This window comes from Scleropages formosus, chromosome 3, assembly GCF_900964775.1.
Source record: "Scleropages formosus chromosome 3, fSclFor1.1, whole genome shotgun sequence".
In the NCBI taxonomy this organism is placed as follows: Eukaryota; Metazoa; Chordata; class Actinopteri; order Osteoglossiformes; family Osteoglossidae; genus Scleropages; species Scleropages formosus.
Genome location: NC_041808.1, coordinates 5,854,952 through 5,873,038, shown reverse-complemented (window position 1 = coordinate 5,873,038; position 18,087 = coordinate 5,854,952). Strand labels below are relative to the sequence as shown.

General features: G+C 46.4%; 2 protein-coding genes across 2 annotated transcripts; one reads left to right on the top strand and one right to left on the bottom strand.

Annotated features, from left to right (window-relative positions):
• Nucleotides 1-241: 241 nt before the first annotated feature.
• Nucleotides 242-7,816, top strand: LOC108940423 (uncharacterized). The gene is made up of 6 exons (XM_018762582.2): nucleotides 242-296; nucleotides 1,943-2,028; nucleotides 2,894-2,989; nucleotides 4,346-4,425; nucleotides 5,540-5,679; nucleotides 7,383-7,816. Exons 1-6 carry the CDS (start codon nucleotides 242-244, stop codon nucleotides 7,814-7,816), a joined length of 891 nt encoding a protein of 296 aa, XP_018618098.2.
• Nucleotides 7,817-8,156: 340 nt separating this feature from the next.
• On the bottom strand, nucleotides 8,157-17,982 carry casp7 (caspase 7, apoptosis-related cysteine peptidase). Its single transcript, XM_018762673.2, has 7 exons — nucleotides 17,885-17,982; nucleotides 16,875-17,026; nucleotides 13,686-13,837; nucleotides 13,321-13,449; nucleotides 12,259-12,434; nucleotides 11,027-11,162; nucleotides 8,157-10,919 (listed from the first exon to the last, which is right to left on the bottom strand). The coding sequence occupies exons 1-7, from the start codon at nucleotides 17,954-17,956 to the stop codon at nucleotides 10,693-10,695; spliced, it is 1,044 nt and encodes a 347-aa protein (XP_018618189.1). The 5' UTR covers nucleotides 17,957-17,982; the 3' UTR covers nucleotides 8,157-10,692.
• Nucleotides 17,983-18,087: the final 105 nt, after the last annotated feature.

Below are 18,087 nucleotides of genomic sequence, written 5' to 3'. Positions count from 1 at the left end.
GTACTATCTATTGTGTTGTCTGTAGCCTGTGGAGAAACACTCAAGCAAGGATTTCATAGTACTTTGTACACAGTACTTGTACTTATGATAACAAACCTTGAACGTGAACCTAGAACTAGAACAGTCATCCCCTGAGATACACCCATTTAGGTTACTAGAATTTGAATTTTGCAATTTTCTGTATGAGGAATTTCATACCCTGGCTTTGGCTTACGAGGTATTTTGTGCACATTTACGCGGAATGGATTTTGATTTTGCTTGCCTCCTGATTGCCGAGCAGTTCGAGATGATAGCTCGTGGGTTTTTATCGGTCATAGCTTGACATGTGCTGGATTAAGTTGTCAACTATCCATTAGTCCTTGTTTACTGCTTTCACCTGTTCTAATCTCAGTCATCATGGTCCCGTTTGGACTGTCCAAATACTGGCAACTTATTCAATGGGTGGGGGTGCAGTGGCACAATGGGTTAGACCACAGTCCTGCTCTCCGGTGGGTCTGGGGTTCAAGTCCCGCTTGGGGTGCCTTGCGACGGACTGGCGTCCCGTCCTGGGTGTGTCCCCTCCCCCTCCGGCCTTATGCCCTGTGTTACCGGGTGGGCTCCGTGACCCCGTCTGGGACGAGCGGTTCTGAAAATGTGTGTGTGTGTGTGTTCAATGGGTGTAAATTCACTTGCATTAGTTTCTTTTGTTTTAAACTGTTTTTTTGCATTAAAGATTAAATTAAAATCATGATACCACTATGACCATTTAATATTATTATACACACACACACACACACACTGTCTGAAACCACTTGTCCCAAGCGGGGTAGTGGCGAACCAGAGCCTATTGTAATATACACACACACACACACACACACACACACACACACACACACACACACACACACACACACACACACACACACTTTCAGAACCGCTTGTCCCAGAGGGGGTCGCGGGGAACCGGAGCCCACCCGGCAACACAGGACGTAAGGCCGGAGGGGGAGGGGACACACCCAGGACGGGACGCCAGTCCGTCGCAAGGCACCCCAAGCGGGACTCGAACCCCAGACCCACCGGAGAGCAGGACTGTGGTCCAACCCACTGCGCCACCGCGCCCCCTATTGTAATATAATAATCCATAATAAATAACTAATGAATTTATAATAAATTATAAGGAATTAATAACAAATAATCAATTTGTTGTATTTGTGTATTTTTGTGTATGTTAATTGTGTGTATATTCAATAGCCACTGAAGAGTTGAACATGTGCAGGAGGACAGCCATTCGGTATCACACAATAATTAGTGAAAGCTTTAATGTTGTCCTATGACAACTGAAATTAGTTATTGAAGTAATTGTGTCTGTTTTTGTAGAATTTTGTGATATTTTAGTATAAACGGGTGTTACTTTTGGGGCTCAGGGATGCTTATTAATTTTTACAATTGCAGCTAATGTAAATGACATCTTCGTGTTATGAGAATATGAGAAATCACCTTACAGGTTGTTTCTCGGGAAGGTATTTCCTTTGTAAGGCGGGGAAAGACTGTAGTTAGAAGTGTTAGTCGATTGTGATGATGTTTTTGAGGGATGCTCAGTGTATTCTCAGTCTGTCCTTAGAGTCCACTGGAGGGTGAGGTTGTTGAGCCCACATCAGTGAGACACTTTTGTTTAAAAAAAAGAGCAGAGGTCGTGTAGTGGTGGGTTTGTGTAAAAGACAGCACACGCAGGAGCATTACGTTTTCGGGATACTTATAAACCTTGCATGTGATTGACAGCTGGGTGCGTCTAATACGTCCCTCCCAAAATCTCATTTTTGCAAAATCCAACTCACAGTTTGAATATTGTTATCAAGATATTCATTCATGTTTAACACTAAATTTTTAAGATTTTAAAAATTTCTGCCTTTGGCTTCCTGAACCTTTTTCAGCGCCTATGATTGTCTGACTGTGTCTGTTTCAGCCTCTGTGGTGGCCTCTGTTGATCTGGCCATCTCCGCGTTTCTGACTGCTGAAAAGGAGAAAACCAGCAGCAGGCACCATTCATGCGTATCCCAGACGGTTGATTCGGTGCCAGCTGCTATAAATACAGCCCACTGGCACCGGTGCCACCACTCAGCAGAAGTTCTTGGAGGTCCAGGAGGCCATCAGTGATGTCAGTACAGCAGCAGGATGATGACTGTCCTCCTAAAGCTCCTCCGCTGGCTATAAATAATGGGTTCACCATTGGCCTTGAGGGTCATGATGACCTTTTCTTCTGGGGCTTTGAAGAATCCCACAGGTCTGGAGTGCAGAGCTGCGTGTTGTTTGTTCTCCACCATAAGCCAAGGTGACCGCCCCTCCTCTCACAGCTGAATTTGACATCACTGAGCCAACCTGTAAATGCCCCATGGTTGTGGTTGGATCGGAGCTGCAGCTTGCTGGGTGGGATATATGCAGGAGCTCTCCGACTTTGCAAACATCCTCTTGAGGAGACGTCCTTCTGAGCCCAACTTTTTGTTACCGATGCCTCTAAAGTTGCAGCGAAGTCCCCGTGTCAGGTAGGAGCACCCAGCCTGTACTCATTTCCTCCATATCTCACCCATGATTTTAATATGATTTTCTTTTTTGGATTTCATCTTGGGGTGGCGGGGTGGCGCGGTGGCGCAGTGGCGCAGTGGGTTGGACCACAGTCCTGCTCTCTGGTGGGTCTGGGGTTCAAGTCCTGCTTGGGGTGCCTTGTGATGGACTGGCGTCCTGTCCTGGGTGTGTCCCCTCCCCCTCCGGCCTTATGCCCTGTGTTACCGGGTAGGCTCCGGTTCCCCGTGACCCTGTATGGGACAAGCGGTTCAGAAAGTGTGTGTGTGATTTCATCTTGATTATTACTAATTTTATTTTGATCTCCAGTCCATTGACTCTCCATCCCATGTTCCAGGAAGCTGGACTAGTAGGGCAGCAGGAGAGCCTGAAGAAGCAGAGCGATACTCTCAGGTACAGGATGAAGAAACTGACGACAAGCAGTTCAGAGTGTGTGCGTGTGCGTGTGCGTGTGCGTGTGCGTGTGCGTGTGCGTGTGCGTGTGCGATTGGCATCCCATCCTGGGTGTGTCCCCTCCCTCTCCAGCCTTGTGCTCTGTGTTGCCAGCTAAGGCTCTAGTTCGCTGCGACCGCACTTGGGACAAGCGGTTTCAGACTGTGTGTATGTGTGTAATGTTCTTGTTCATTAATACATTTAGCAATTCTCAACATCATACCTTGTGACTCAGTGTCACATATCTATATTTTAATACATTTGTTGGAGCGTCCCAGAAAATAGTCAAATTGGCTTGCATACCCACAATGCCTTGCAGCTCCATAGTGCCGAACTTGTAAATACCCCCATGCCTAAATGAGCACTTAGAGACATGTAGAAAAATTATTTACTGACATTTCTGGTGGTTGTTAGTGAGGAAGGAGAGAGAACCCCTTGAGAGAGAGTGTCAACATGTTCACCGTAGTTGGACATGTGCTAAGGAATTGTGGGTAATACGCTGCTCCAAAGCCTGTGGTTAGAAATCCAGATGCTTTGAGTGTTCAAACGAGAGCAATTATACCACAAAACAGAGAGGACCGCCATCCCGTGAGATACACCCATTCAGGTTGCCAGAATTTGAGGACTTTTATTGAAAACCCCTACTTTGGATTATGAGACATTTCTTCGCATTTTTGAAGAATGAATTTGGGTTTTGCCCGCCCAGAAAGAGCTGAGCAGCACAAGACCAGAACTTCCATGTGGTCTTTTTTCTCAGTTATAGTTTGCCTTGTGCTGCATTAAGTCCAAACACTTGGCTTTTTTGGTGACTTAATTTAATTTCATTGTTTTCGTTGATTTCTTTTGTTTTTACTGCCCTGTTTTTTTGACTGAACCTTAAATTATTATGTCAGCGCTGAGCGTCATGTATGAATATTTTGGCTGTGATCATTTGTTCACCGCACAGCACGACATAGCAACAAAAGAGCCCAGGTAGACAGTCGTGTAGTATTATAGGGTAATTAATGGAGGGGAACAGTCTTGTTATTTTGTGTTATAACTAATTTTAACTATTGAAGTAACTCTGTCCATTTTATCGAAATTTGTTGATATTTTAGTACGAATGGTATCAGTTTTGGGGCTCAGAAACACTGAAATTTTTACCATGGAAGCTAAGGGATGCACAGAACGGAAAGTAAAAAGGAACACTATTGAATATATAGTAAATTAATATAATGAATACCCTGTCCACGCAGCACAAAAGGTACAACGGTCCTGTTTTCCCAAACAAATCACAGCCAGCTTTCTTGTGAAAAGTCGAAGGGGAAGAACCTTCTCTGGTCCTTCTCTTCTGGGCCAACGACGTCCTCTATCGCAGAAGAAGTCCCCAACCCTGAGGGAGAGCATCATGAAGAAAGATGAGCGCATGAAGGTGGTGCTGGATGAAGACTTGACACAGCTGGACAATGGAACCTTTGGCCACCATTAGGACCATCGAGGACCGCGGCGCACGGAGAGGTGCCGCCATCTCATCCGGGACATCGAGCGCGAGCTGTTGCAGTTGAGCACGCGCCACGAGCCGGCCTCGGACCAGGTGCTGTGAAGAGGTGTGTGGGTGGAACAGTAAAAAGCCAAAGGATGACTGAGGACAGTGTCCAGTGAGTGAGAGCATCTTTGTCATTGGTGCATAACAAAATAGGGTGAAAGAGGTAGGCAAACTTGGGCAGACCTGGATTGGCAGAGGGTTTCAATCAGGTTCTTCTCACTACAGAGCAGAGATCTCATCTGGACTCCTTTCTTCTGCATTTATCCCTAGTAGCTGTGTATCTGGGGTGTTTTCGAACCCGGGTTGCTCTGGGGTGATTCCAGAGTGCAAAGCTGTGCTGGTCAGTGGTTCAGCTGCACCAGCTCATCTACTGAAATAGAGCCTGTTTGAAACCTCTAGAACTAATCCAGTTAGTTGATGTCCCAGTGGAAGTTCTCATTTCCACATTTAAATTCATAACACCTGTTAGTCTCTTCTCATCTGTGCGTCCGGTAATGAAAACTGTTTGTTGGACCATCTGTTCAACATTTAACATGTTTTCTCCCTTATGCGCGGAGCACAGAGATGGAGGGCAGGTACGTTCCTAAGCAGCAGAACTGCGGCCATGTGTGGACTAACGGATCGAGATGCATTTTTCTCTTTTAGTTTATTTAAGACTTTTCAAAGGAAATGTACCCTAACTCGCAGGTATCTAACTTCACGAACACCTGGCAGAAGTCACAGAGATAACAGCCCTAACAGAATAAAGATAACCATCCAGTAACTAAACTGATACAGTGCCATGACAGAGGTCCAGCATTCCTAACCCCTAAAAAAACAAAACGTGTAAGTAAATTTCCTGCTCATCTCGCTGATGAAAAGAATCCCGTTGAGCGGGAAGCCAATCAAATGAACGAGTGGTGACCGCATTTTTCTCCGATTATGAAATCGCCATTTTTACCCTGGATTTTCTGTAAGTGTTCCAGGTCAGTGTTTGTGAAGGTATCCCCAGGAGGTTCCTGAATCAATGCTCACCGTCTTCCTTAGAGCTGGCGAGGGGTTGAAAGTGAGCGGCACCGACCTCGTGAATCTAGACGAGCAGAAGGCCGAGTGGCTCCTGGGGATGACCAACGGCTTGCTGCTCTTCATCAGCTCTCAGACGCCCATCGTAAAGAGGCTCCTGCAGAGCTGAGTCTTCTCTCAGTGAAACCGGTCCAACATAAGAGTCCATCATTAGTCAGAAAACCCCTGTCTTAGCATGAGCTCAGCAGATACAAAGTGCAGTACTTTGCGGATAACGAACAGAACTATGATATAATACTGATTTTTAAGAATTTTTTTAGGGGCAGTAGGTAGTGTAGTATTGTATAGTATAGCAGTAGTGGAGATTCTCAGTTCTGGCTCCATTGTGGTGGAACAACCTCCCCCTGTCACTCAGAACTGCTGAGACTTTGTCCACATTTAAAAAGGGTCTGAAAAACTCACCTCTTCCAGACTCACTTTGCCCAAGATCTCTCCAGATCTCTCTCTCATGTACGGTGTAAATGTTCAGGCACCGCAACTTTATGATCATGCCAAGATAACCCTTTACACAGCCGCTACTCCTGTATTGTATGGAAATGTTTGTGTACGTTTTTTTTTTTTTTTTTTTTTTTTTTTTTTTAAAAAAAAGAACCTTCCTACAAATTTTTTTTAATCAGGATTCATCTATCCTGTGTTTTATGCACCTACTCGAGCGATGAACATCTGTGCTCCAGGTGGAAAGAAATAGATTTACTTAAGAATCGCATGTCTGCAACTATGTCTGTCTCCTACTGTAATGTAAATCGTATTTCTCTGAGATGTGCGGAGAAAAAGTGTCTGCTAAATGAATAAATGTAAATGTAAAATGTTAATGTAGTAGTGAGAGCTGCCACCTTTGCACCTCTAGGACACAGGTTTGAATTCCACCTGCTGCTGTAGTACCTTGATTAAGGCACTTACCATGAATTGATACAGTACAAATGACCCAACTGTATAAACGGGTAAGTCACTCTGGAGAAGAGGTTGAGCTAAATGATTAAATTTAAATAAAACTACTTTATTGGACCACGTCTGAACACTTTTCACGTTACATGTCATGCTGACTGTTATTTTTCAGCAGCCAGTCATACCACAGTAGTTTAGATGGGTGGTATCACCTTATATCAGCCAATAGCTTAATAAAGGAGCTGCAGTGTAGCATCATTGATGATCTCTTGGTAAAAGCTCAAAGCAGGAGGGGTTTTCCGTTCGCCCATATTTTCAGGATTTTCGGATTTTACACCTGCCAGAAAAAATCCATGGGCATCCTGCTTTTGATCGCTAACTCACAGCACCAGATAGACTCAACGTCTGCAGTTCAGCCCGTGCAAATTCTAACTGTAAATCACTTGTGGTATTTGGTGTCATTGCAGAAAATCTGAGAACATCATCTCGATAAGATCTGCTTTGATTGCTCTTTCGATTAGTCAGTAGCAGACAAAATTTCCCAGCAGCCCTGCTGTACTGTCCCCACTTCCTATTGAGTCTTGCATTCCTGACACGCCAAGGGTGCCATGTAAAGGGTCGGGGTCAATGGCTGGCTGAGAATCACACGTTGCTCTGTGGAACCTCAGTGTGGAAGCTACAGGAGCTAAAACAGAAAGTAAACGCAGCGGTGGAAGTGGTTTGGTTCGCTGAGCATTGTAGCTCCAGCTGTGGTTTCTGAAATCACTGAGCAGTCAAACCACAGGAATGTCTGTGGAATGTGCGCAGAATGATGGAGCTCTTTAGAATATTTTTACTTAATGTTTCTCATGCCATCCTAATGCTGACTCACGCACTGCCTGTCTGTCTCTCTTTCTGCTTTGGTATTCGTTGCCTTGCACAGACACCAGTGATGTGGTGCTGGATGCAGGACGGCACCGCTGGGAGATGGAGGTGGCTGGGAAATTGCACTGGGAGCTGGGCTTCACCTATCCCAGCACCTCCTGCAAGGGCCGGGAGGAGGACTGCTGGTTGGGATGGGACTCTGACTCAAACGGCTTCGAGTTCTTTAACGGGGTGGATATGGCCTGGCACAGGGGCATGGCCTACGAAGTGCCCGTCGCCAGCCGCTTTGAGCAGATAGGCATGTTCCACAGCTTCCCTGGGGGCTTGATCTCATTCGTAGGGGTGGGCAACACAACACCGCTCTTCTCCTTCTGCACCGGGGTGTTCACTGACCATCTACACCCGGCTGCATGTCCCAGCCACGACAATCAGGGCACCAACCGCAGGCCCATCCGGATCTGCAGCGTTGCAAGAGCTGCAGCCATGTACTGAGCGGAACTTTCTTCATCTTATTATAGCTGCTTTATATATACCTGCGCTTTGGTCATAGCAACACAGAATATATTTGTAGAAGTATTCCTTAATGTTGCGTGTCTATAATTTGGTTGTATTACACAGCAGTATAATGACAATACAGTCATCAGTTCAATTGTTTTGCGAAACTAAAAAAACATAATTTTAGAGAGGGGGATGTATTATAAGGGAAGGAGGGTGGATGCGACTCCATCGCGACTATTTGACTGGGATAGCATGAAAACACCTGTGTTCCCATTCATAAGCAAGGCCCTGAAGAAAACATTAACCACAGCAGATCGTACGGTACAATCTTCCGTATTTTATTAAAACAATTTTTTTTGTGCTTACAAAGTCTTTCATAAGAGGAGATTTAAAGAAATCCAAAGAAGGGAAAAAAAAATCTTTTGCCAGCTTTAGTGACCCAGTCACAGATTCAGATCATTTCCTATATAATTCCTGAGGACGACAGCATTAACACTTTAAAGCGATTGAAAACTAGTTCTAAAAACAGTTTTTTCCTTTCAAATCATTCCGAAACAAGAGGGATCACATGAGCCGTTGGTCTGACATGAGTTACCTTGGCATAGGATCAGCTGGTTATTGAACCCATGTTACCACAGCCAGCACGGCTGAGTAGGATGTAGGAGTCTTTTGAGCTGATGACCGAAATCTTGGGTAAAGGAACCTTCTAAAACATGCAGGTAGTGGAGTAAGGAAAAAAGACTGGGATTTAGGGAAACGTTGGTTTACGGTTGAACTTTGGCTGGTAACAAAACCACCACTTCCCAGGATTGACCATGTTTAGGCTTTCTAACTGAGAAGTCTTGACTAGGCTATGAATTAAGTAATAACGGAGGACATGTTGGACACAGGCATTGGGGTCAACCACTAAGTCTACATAACCACCAAGATCAACCACTGAGGTCAACCACCAAGGCTAAATAACTGTTGAGGCCAATTATGAGGCCAAGCACTGAGGTCGGACACCAAGGCTAAACAACTGCCGAGGCCAAACACCGAGACCAACGTCCAATACCAGCCAACGAGATCAAGAAACAATTGTTCATTTGTTCTCAGGGAAAAAAAAAAACCCAAGAATAAGTCATCAGTACTACGAGAGAAGGCTCGTGAAAAAAAGACGTGATTATACAGATTTCTCAAAGGTAAATAAAAAATGACAAGAGAAAGTGAAAACAGGGAGCCCACGTGAACCACTCTGGAAACAGGTCAGGGTGAGACTGTTACGAGAACACTAAACGGTAGCCGGGCCTGCGCATTCTGGATGATTCGACATGGGACTAAGGAACTACCAGTAATAGCTGCCTCTGTTGACTGACATACAGGCCCTCTGACTTTGCAAGGCACATGCGGTGATTATTAAATGGCAATTTTTACCTCTGGAAATGTGGTGTCTTCCATAATGTTCTATTAACACCAGGGCACCTGAACACAGTCCTGTTTGAGGACTCTGTCTTTCGTGAAAGCCCAGCTCTGCAAGAGCTTCCCGTTGGAGCTGCAAGGCTTTCAGGCCCCACCCCTTGAACGGCTGCTTGCCTAGAACTTCACATCGGCCTCCCCTTGATCTTAGAAGGAACCTCAGGTGCATGTGAGACTCTTTGTAAATGATCGTAACCAGGTATTTGTGAAATATCCAGCAATTGCTTCATTTTCATTCACATGGCTGTTTCCACCTCGACACAACAAAGTGGCAGATTGTGCTTTTGGAAAACAAGTCAACATGCAAATGAATGAAAATGAATTCTAATTGTTTGTCTGTGTATACATAAACACTCAGTGAGCTGTTCGAAGTCACAATGACTAATAAGCAGGGTGGAAGCAGAGCCAAAGCATCCCAGCTGCTCTCTTATGACGCCCCAACACACCCCTGGCCTGGGATTCTTCATCTATGGGAGCTTATTGTGCTTAGCCCTGGGCATCTGTACTCTTAGGCCTAACCCGTAACCCCTAACCCCTAACTCTAACCCTAACCCAGCGAAGAGCCTATTCACCGTTTTTCTTTCATTCCAACCACTTCATCACAGCTAGTCTTCCAGTATTATTTTCATATACGGAATACCTCTAGAGGGCGGCCAAGACTAAAGTTTTTTTTTTTTTTTAATGAAAAGAGGTGTTTACCTAACCATGCTTTTAGAATCAGCGATGGCTGAGTGGCTTGAGGAAATACTTGAGCTCATACTCGAGGAGCTCCAAAAGCCACAATGATAATGACAACGCAAGAACACATCGGCAACTGGCATTTTCTGGCTAAAAGGTCCGTGTTTCTGTCAGACTAATGTCCTGTTGGTCAATAATGGCATCTATGAGGTCATTATTTTCAAGAGCAAGGGTTTTGAAGGTGTTTCAAAGTGATAAACAACGGTCCATCAACCGGAATAATGCAAATCTTGATAAGTGCCGCGACTGAGGTCCAGGATTGTGTGTGGTGAGGTCCATGGTTGAGGTAAGGACGATGGACAGATAACGGGAATGCTGGTTGTGGAGTTTAATGAAGTGCAGAGAACACCTAATCAACAGGTTTCTGCCTCCAGGGGATCAAGGACCCTGTTCTTGAACTTCTGCTCTAAGGTGTGACAGCTGGTACAGACATGAAACTCCTGATTCAGGCCTTACGGTAGATGGTAATCCTCCAGGCCCGTCCTCACTGGAACGCATTTCCCAGGTAAACGAACACAGATATCCCACATTGCCTGCGGACAAAGTTCAGATGTGACAGATTCCAGGAATAACCTCGAGAGGCAAGTATCACCACAGAATGACGGAGCGTGTCTCAGGCTGCGGCCCGATCTTCCCTGAATGTACGAGCGGGGGCTGGGCGGGAGCTGCCCCCGGACTCAGTTGAAGTACAGCTCCTTGGTCAGCATGGACACGACGCAGGGGATCTGCTTCTTCTCGCTGAAGCGCGGGTCCTCGGACCACGACTCAAAGCTGGTGGCCACCATGTAGTTGACTCTGGTGAGGATCTGCATGATCTCCAGCTGCTTGCCGTACTCGTTGAGGACGTTGCAGAGGGCCTGCACAAACCAGGAGCCGCGCCCAGGGTTCCTCCACGAGTAGTAACCTGAGGGACACACACAGATACACACTGTGGGCAACGCTGGGTGTCTCAGCAGTTTCATTACATTCCATTAAACATCATGCCCCCTGCTGTAGGAATGAGGCAACTACCTGGTACGGTGGAGTAGGCAAACAGGAAGTCTGCTTCCACGGGGATTTTATGTCTGGGGTTTGCGTCTGTTTCCGTCTCATTTGGAGGCCCAGAGTCTGTCTGTATTCCGTCATCGAACTCTGACCCTCGACAAGCCTACAGGGACGTAAAATGAGGGAAACGGTGGAACGCAGGAAGTTGGGTGTACTTGTAAAATAAATCATATACCGGCGCCTTGTGATCCATTTCCCAATTTAATTTTAATTGGATTTTCTTCACTTTTCTCTTCCCTAAAATTTCCATCTGTTGCAGAGCAGAAGTGACCTGGGTTTCCTTTCTCCAGCTGTCATTTTGCAGTAAAGAGCACCCAAACAGTGTTGGAGCATGGGACAAACTTAATTCAACTCGTTTCCACAGGGTTTACAGTTTGCGTCTGGTGTTCCTGAACGTTGGTGGTCAATAACAAGATGACAAGAAATACACCTGTTTAAGGGATAAATCAGTCAACAACTGACACTGAACAGGAGTTTCTGGAGAGAATGTATTTTTATTTCCAGTCGTTTAAAATTACTACTTTATTATGGCTATATATAAGATTTTTACCTAATCTATGAATAATCTAGGTACATGAGTATTAGTTTAAATAATAAAGTTAATAAAGGTGACAGAAGTTGATTAAAACTGGACCTGTTTATGAGATGAATTGGTCAACAATAGGGGTTGAATACAAAGTTGTGGGGGTTATGCGTTTCCAGTAATTTTAAATTAGTTTTAATTAAAAAAAAAAAATAGCGTTCCAACCACTGTAACTCTGCTTCAGACAAGCTGTTATTGATAACTGATGAATAAATGGAAATTCTAGAGTTTTTTTTAATTTATTATAGATTTATTTAATGTTTTTATAATACATAAGCCAAGAATTAGTTGAGTCTTTTATTGATTATGACTCAGGGTAAAAGTCACTATAGAGTTATGAACAATTCAAGTTACGAACAGACTTCAGCTGTCAGTGGTGTTCATAAGCTGAGGAGACAGTGCATTTCATTATGTGGTACATCACAGCACTATTTGACTAACATTACTTATCAAATAAAAATTTGCTGGGCTTTGCTCCTTAGCAATGTGGAAATAAGGAATTCTGGGAATTGTAGTCACTGCTCATTCTGGGCTCAAGGTGGCCTTCCTCCTTTGGGAATAAAATATGTGGATTCTGCGAGGTCTAGTTCCCTGGGTTGTGCAAGTTCTGGCTCACCTGGATGAAGAAGAGCTTGGGCTTGCCCACCAGGCTCTTGCACATGTCCCCCCGGAAGAGGGACGTCATGGTCTTGATGGGCATGGCACCATCAGTGCCATAGATCATGCCTTCCTCACCATGGCTAAGCAGGATGCAGGCGAAGCAGGAGCTGTTGCTGTGGTCCTCCTGCGAGACTGGGAAACAAAAGTTCGTCACAGTTTTACCTGCCAACACCTCTGCCTCCATTCCTTCCTGAAGTTCTCAACCTTCAGAAACCCTCGTTTGCTGGTTTCACCTGCTACAACCTTTATAATCATGGTCCCGTTTGGACTGTCCAAACTGTGTTGGCTTGTTCCGTAACTGTTCGTTTAACTTCCCTTTTTCTTTGACTTCTTCTGTCCTTACTCTTCGAATTTTTTCTGGATTAAAGGTCAAAATAATACAAAACCACCAAGCATTGAGTCAGTGTACATTTCGTTTGTGAGCGTTTTTTTTACAGTGTATAGTACATGGTAAGTACGTAGTAGCTACATGGGAGCTGAATGAGTGCAGCCAAACAGTATCATGGAGTAATTAATGAAGAGCAACACATAGGAGTCATTAAAAAAACTTCTACCATCGAAACTAACGGTTACATCTTTGAGAACTGACCTTCCCGAGGGTTCTTCACATTACGTAAGGAAAGAATTACCCGCGTAGGGCGGAGGAAGACGCTAATTTATTTTACGAGTCAGTAATGGTGCGGCAGATTGAGGATGACATAACTAGTTGTTATCCCCATAATCAGTTATCTTCAGCCATGAGGAGCTGCTGACCCCCATGAACTGTTTTTGTTAACCCTAAGCAATCAGCCACAAAGAGCCACGATCGTAGCCGTAAGTGATAAGCTACTAGCCACAAAAGGTCGCTATTGTTAGCCAAAGGCCTTTAGTGACCAGCCCCAAAGAACCAGCACTGTCGACCGTAAGCCCCTAGTTTCAGTCCCCGATTTGTATGAACAGCTATTTGTATGAAGACATAACGGACAGTGTTGTGGAGGGTGGACCGTGGGAGACCGGAAGCGGTAGCGGATGCGCTCACCTTCCCTGAGCAGCCGTTCCATCTTCTCGCACGTCTGGTCGTTGAACACGCGGACATCGAAACCCAGATTCTTGAAGCACTTTGACAGCTCCCCGGCGTCTCGGTCGGTTCCATTCCTCACGTTCATCCCTGAAAGACATGACTGCGGTCAGCAACGTCAGGTTTGGATTTGTCACTTAGGCCAATGCGAAGCTCAACCAGGTTCGAGAAACACAAAGAACAGTAAAGTGAAGAGCATCACCATGGAATTGGCCTCCTGCAATTCAGCAAACCCAACCTGAATGGCATTATGTTGACCAAGACCATCTGGCTTGACCAGAGTCTGAACATGCTCTGGAAAGAGATGGAAAGAGTAAGAAAAGTACCAGTTCTCTCATCGAAGTTCTTGTTGTTGATGATGATGCACTTTCCCACTCGCGGGTGGCTCATCTTATACTGCAATCCTGGCGAAACAATCCTGTAGTGGCTGTCTGCAGAGCTACCCAGGTCACGCGTCTGCCCATCCTTGGTCTTCTTACTGCGATCAGAGACACGGAACAGACACTCAGAGGGAAGCCAACTGGACTGAGTTCTGCCAAATCATGAGACCGCCACCTGCTGGTCTGCACTGCAGTTTATTCACATACGTACCACCACGTGAGCAAACTCGCAGGTGACCGATGACCAGAGAACACACCGAAACACCAACACTACTGAACATATTGCAGGACTGACACACTGTAACACTGACACAGATACACCATTTACATTTATTTATTTCTCAGAGACTTTTCTTCAAAGCGACTTCCAATGAACTCTATGTAGTGTTATCAGCCCACACACCTTACTCACCGCGGTGACTTACACTGCTAGATACACTCCTTACACTGGGTCACTCATCCATACATCAGTGGAACACACAAACGATCTCTGTCACTCACACACTATGGGGGAATCTGAACAGCACGTCTTTGGACTGTGGGAGGAAACCAGAGCACCCGGAGGAAACCCACAAAGACACGGGGAGAACATGCAAACTCCATACAGTCTGACACACTGCGGCACACCATGACAGTCACACACTGTAACTGATACATTGTACTAATGTACGATTTTTCAGATTATTTTACTACATGCCCGTGGACTTGAACCCCATCTGCCCTGAACACACACCACTGAACGACTGGGAGTCTCAATGCAGTCACTCACTGAAAGGATAAAACCCACTCTTTGTTTCCAAGTGTAAGAAGCGGCCGCAATCCGAAGTGAACAATCTGTCGTGGAACAGCGCCCCCCAGAAAAATCTGAAGCACAAAGCTGTCAGTTACATAGCGGCAGGGACAAAGACCCCAGGACAATGACCCACACACCGCGTCCTGGAGGGACCGTTAGAAACAGCAAGGGCCACACGGGAGCCCCGTTAAAGTCCCTCTCTCATTGCTCAAAAATGGCTCACAGCTCAGAGTCCTCCCCTACGATGACCAAACCATTAATTCATCATTTATTTACTCATGAACACATTTAGAAACAGTTTTTAAAAGACAGCCTCCGACTTAATCCGGATACGATGAGCCACGGAGACGTGTCTGACTCACAAATCACAGGGTCTAGTGTGTCCATCACAGCACTCTTCATGGCCTGTGAGATAACATTTAAATTTATTTATTTATCTGACGCGCGGAGCCGAGTTACTTACACCGATTTACCCATTTATACAGCCGGGTCATTTTTACAGTATCAATTCAGTATTTTGATCAGCACTACTACAGCAGGTGGTCGTTTTCAAACCCGGATCCTTCGAGTCCAAAGGTGGTGGTGTTCACCGTTACGCCCCCTGCTGTCACACACCACGCAGCGATAAACGAGTAAAAGCAGGACACCAACGTGCCTTCGCTGCCGTCCACGTGTGTCCACTTTCTCAAGATGGACCGCAGGACCGGCTTCCCGCGCGAGGCCAGAACCTCCAAGATTAACCAAACGCTCGAGCAGCACACACACAAAGACACGTGCGAACACGCTGGCAACCAGGAGGTCCGGTGCGGTCGCTGCGTGCGGTAACCGTGGTAACCCTGCTGTTCCACCTAGGTGGCGGTACGTACCTGGGCTCTTCATTAAGTGGCACGCCACTCTGCATCGGAAAGGTGTTCCCTCCGCGCGTGTGTTCCGTGTGCTTCCCGAGCGCTGCGTGACCGCGGTCGTGCTAGGAGCATCACCTGCCCCGCGTTACACTATAAAAGCCTGCAGCCGCGGCCTTGGGCGTCCTGGTTGGCCCCGGCCTGAGTCAGCAGGTTCCGCTCGCCAGACCTTTCCAAAGGCCATTCAGAGGGCCTGCTGACAGGCAGAATCACCCCGGGGGATGTGTGTGTGTGTGCAGGCGGACACACAGCGGCACACATGCATGGAGACGTGAACTCGCACACATGCGTATATTTACTGTACATGCTAAACACTGTGGGCCAAACTCTGAAAGACCTGTATATGAGTGTACTGAAGGGTTCCTGTGGGCATAAAGTCCACAACCTGCAGTACAGAACACAAGGGCTGGAGCGTGGGTGTATGGGGGGTGTCAGAGGATGCCTTCAGTACACATCATGATGCCGAGCTCCGCTGATGCACGCGCCGAGGAATGAGTGATGGCGTGAAGGTGTTTACAGCGGTCTCCGGGTGGTCGCCGGTTCTGACGGGTGTCCTGCGCTCATGTGACAAACTGAGAACGTGAGCGGCCGGTTGCGTCCTCCAAGATGACAAAGCCCTCCTAACACACTGCCAGTTGGACTCATGAGTCCTGTCATTGGCACCAGGACTCGGTCAACTGCAACGTGACCAAAATGACAGCAGCACCTGCATTTGAGGGCCATTCATGCTAACGCTAAAGTGGGTTTCGAACAAACTGCCTTCTGCACCAATCAGTACCACGGTTGATCACAAACCCTTTTCCAGAGCCAACAATGACCTATAAAGCTTTAAGGTACAACTGCGGTTTCCTTCCGCTAATTCTACTTTTAATGGGGCCTTTGACCAGGTCATTGTGGGTTCAAGTCCTACAAAGGACCCTGCCGGTCTGCCCTTGGAAGAGAAAAAAGTAAAAATGCATGCATGCATAAAACACTAAAATATTTATGCAGCCTCGGATAAAATATATCACTACGTGACTAATAATGCGACGGAAGCACTGTGCCACCCGCATATTTAGAAGTTCACATCCCAAACACACTCAGTGGGGAATACTGATGGAGCGGAAATGCTGATTCCGTTTCCTACCCAGCTGCTCAGCCGCAAGGAGCCCACCGTGGGGTCAAGTCCCCCTGGAGCCAGAGAAACAGCGAGCTCAGGGCAAGCGTGTGGAAAAACTGTGTCCCTGAGCTGCGCAGCAGGCTGCGTCCTTGCAAGGGGCGCTCAAACCCATCTCCCTGCGGGCAGATACTCGCACTCTGTCAACGCTGCTGCAGCACCACCAGCGCGGGGTTGCGACACGCTATTCCCTGTGCACGCTGTACTGAGGGCCCTAGAGGATCCCCTATACACCGAGCGGGAATCAGTGTCCGCCCCGTCCCATCAACCCCCTGGGCACGTACCTCCCAAAAAGAAGGAAACGACCCTTTCTGTCCGGCTTGGCGTCCGTCGTGTCGCTGTACTCCTCTTCCTCACCTTGCTCCTCTCCCTCCTCACCCTTCGTCCTCAGCGTCAGGCCTTCGGGGGTCTCCTCAGCCATTGCGAACAATCCGCACTGCACAAGGACATCATGTTCTTCGTTCATCGCAGGAGCCGACGCCTCCGACACGTTACGCACTTTGTGAACTAAACCTCACACTGGGACTAAACTGGATGTGTGTGTGTGTGTGTGTGTGTGTGTGTGTGTGTGTGTGTCAGTGCGTGTCGATGATGTCACTGTGGAAATGTGAAGCGTTCAGTACAGTGTGGGTTCTGTACCTCCTGAAATACAGCACATAAAGTGAAATGTCAGTTCTACATTTCCTATAATACAGTATAGGGTGCAATGTGGGTTCGACACTTCTCCATAAACAGCGCGCAGTATAGTGTGGGTTTCACGCTTCCTGATGAACAGTATACGGTACAATGTGAGTTCTACTCTTGCTGACATACAGTATACAGTACAATAAGATTTCAGGAGTAAAATACACAATAAAGTGTGGCTTTTGTACCTCCCGAAATGCAGTATGCAGCATAATGGGGGTTACACACACTTATAAAATACAGCACACTATGGGTTCTGTACTACGATATAAAACATGGTATAAAGTAATGAGGGTTCAACACTTCCTGATGAAGATCACAAAACACAGTACATTATGGGTTCTGCACTACAGTATAAAACATGGTATAAAGTACAATGAGGGTTCTACACTTCCTGATGAGGAGCACAAAACACAGTGCATTATGGGTTCTGTGCTACAGCGTTCCGACTTAATGCCGTGATTTGTTACAAAACTGTTCGAAATCATCGTTTTATCATCATTCTTAATGACATTAGACACACTATTATTGACTGAGTGTTTGGACGATCTGACTCGTTCGTATGAAGAATAGGCTAGCAGAGTGTGGGTTGAAGGAAGGTTCGACTCACCGTGTCCGTTCGGTTCTGAACCCAAAGCCCTGAGTCAGAGGTGTTTGAAAGCGAAAAAGAATCGAAGGGCATAAGTGATAGAATAACGAAAGTGAAAGAAGTGACACGTGTTCCTTTGGGTTCACCTTCCGCGTGGGGCATTTAAAGAGCCAGAGTCCACAAAGAGCTCCAGAAGCATCTCCACCGGCGTCTCAACAAAGATG

Coding starts and splice junctions, on each gene's coding strand:
- LOC108940423 (XM_018762582.2), top strand. CDS start 242: ATGGATTTTGATTTTGCTTGCCTCCTGATTGCCGAGCAGTTCGAGATG. Junction 2,029..2,893: donor GCAGCAGGCACCATTCATGC/GTATCCCAGACG, acceptor CCCATGTTCCAG/GAAGCTGGACTAGTAGGGCA. Junction 5,680..7,382: donor CGTAAAGAGGCTCCTGCAGA/GCTGAGTCTTCT, acceptor TGCCTTGCACAG/ACACCAGTGATGTGGTGCTG.
- casp7 (XM_018762673.2), bottom strand. CDS start 17,956: ATGCCCTTCGATTCTTTTTCGCTTTCAAACACCTCTGACTCAGGGCTT. Junction 13,838..16,874: donor CGTTTCCTTCTTTTTGGGAG/GTACGTGCCCAG, acceptor CTCTGATCGCAG/TAAGAAGACCAAGGATGGGC. Junction 12,435..13,320: donor GGAACGGCTGCTCAGGGAAG/GTGAGCGCATCC, acceptor TTTGTTTCCCAG/TCTCGCAGGAGGACCACAGC.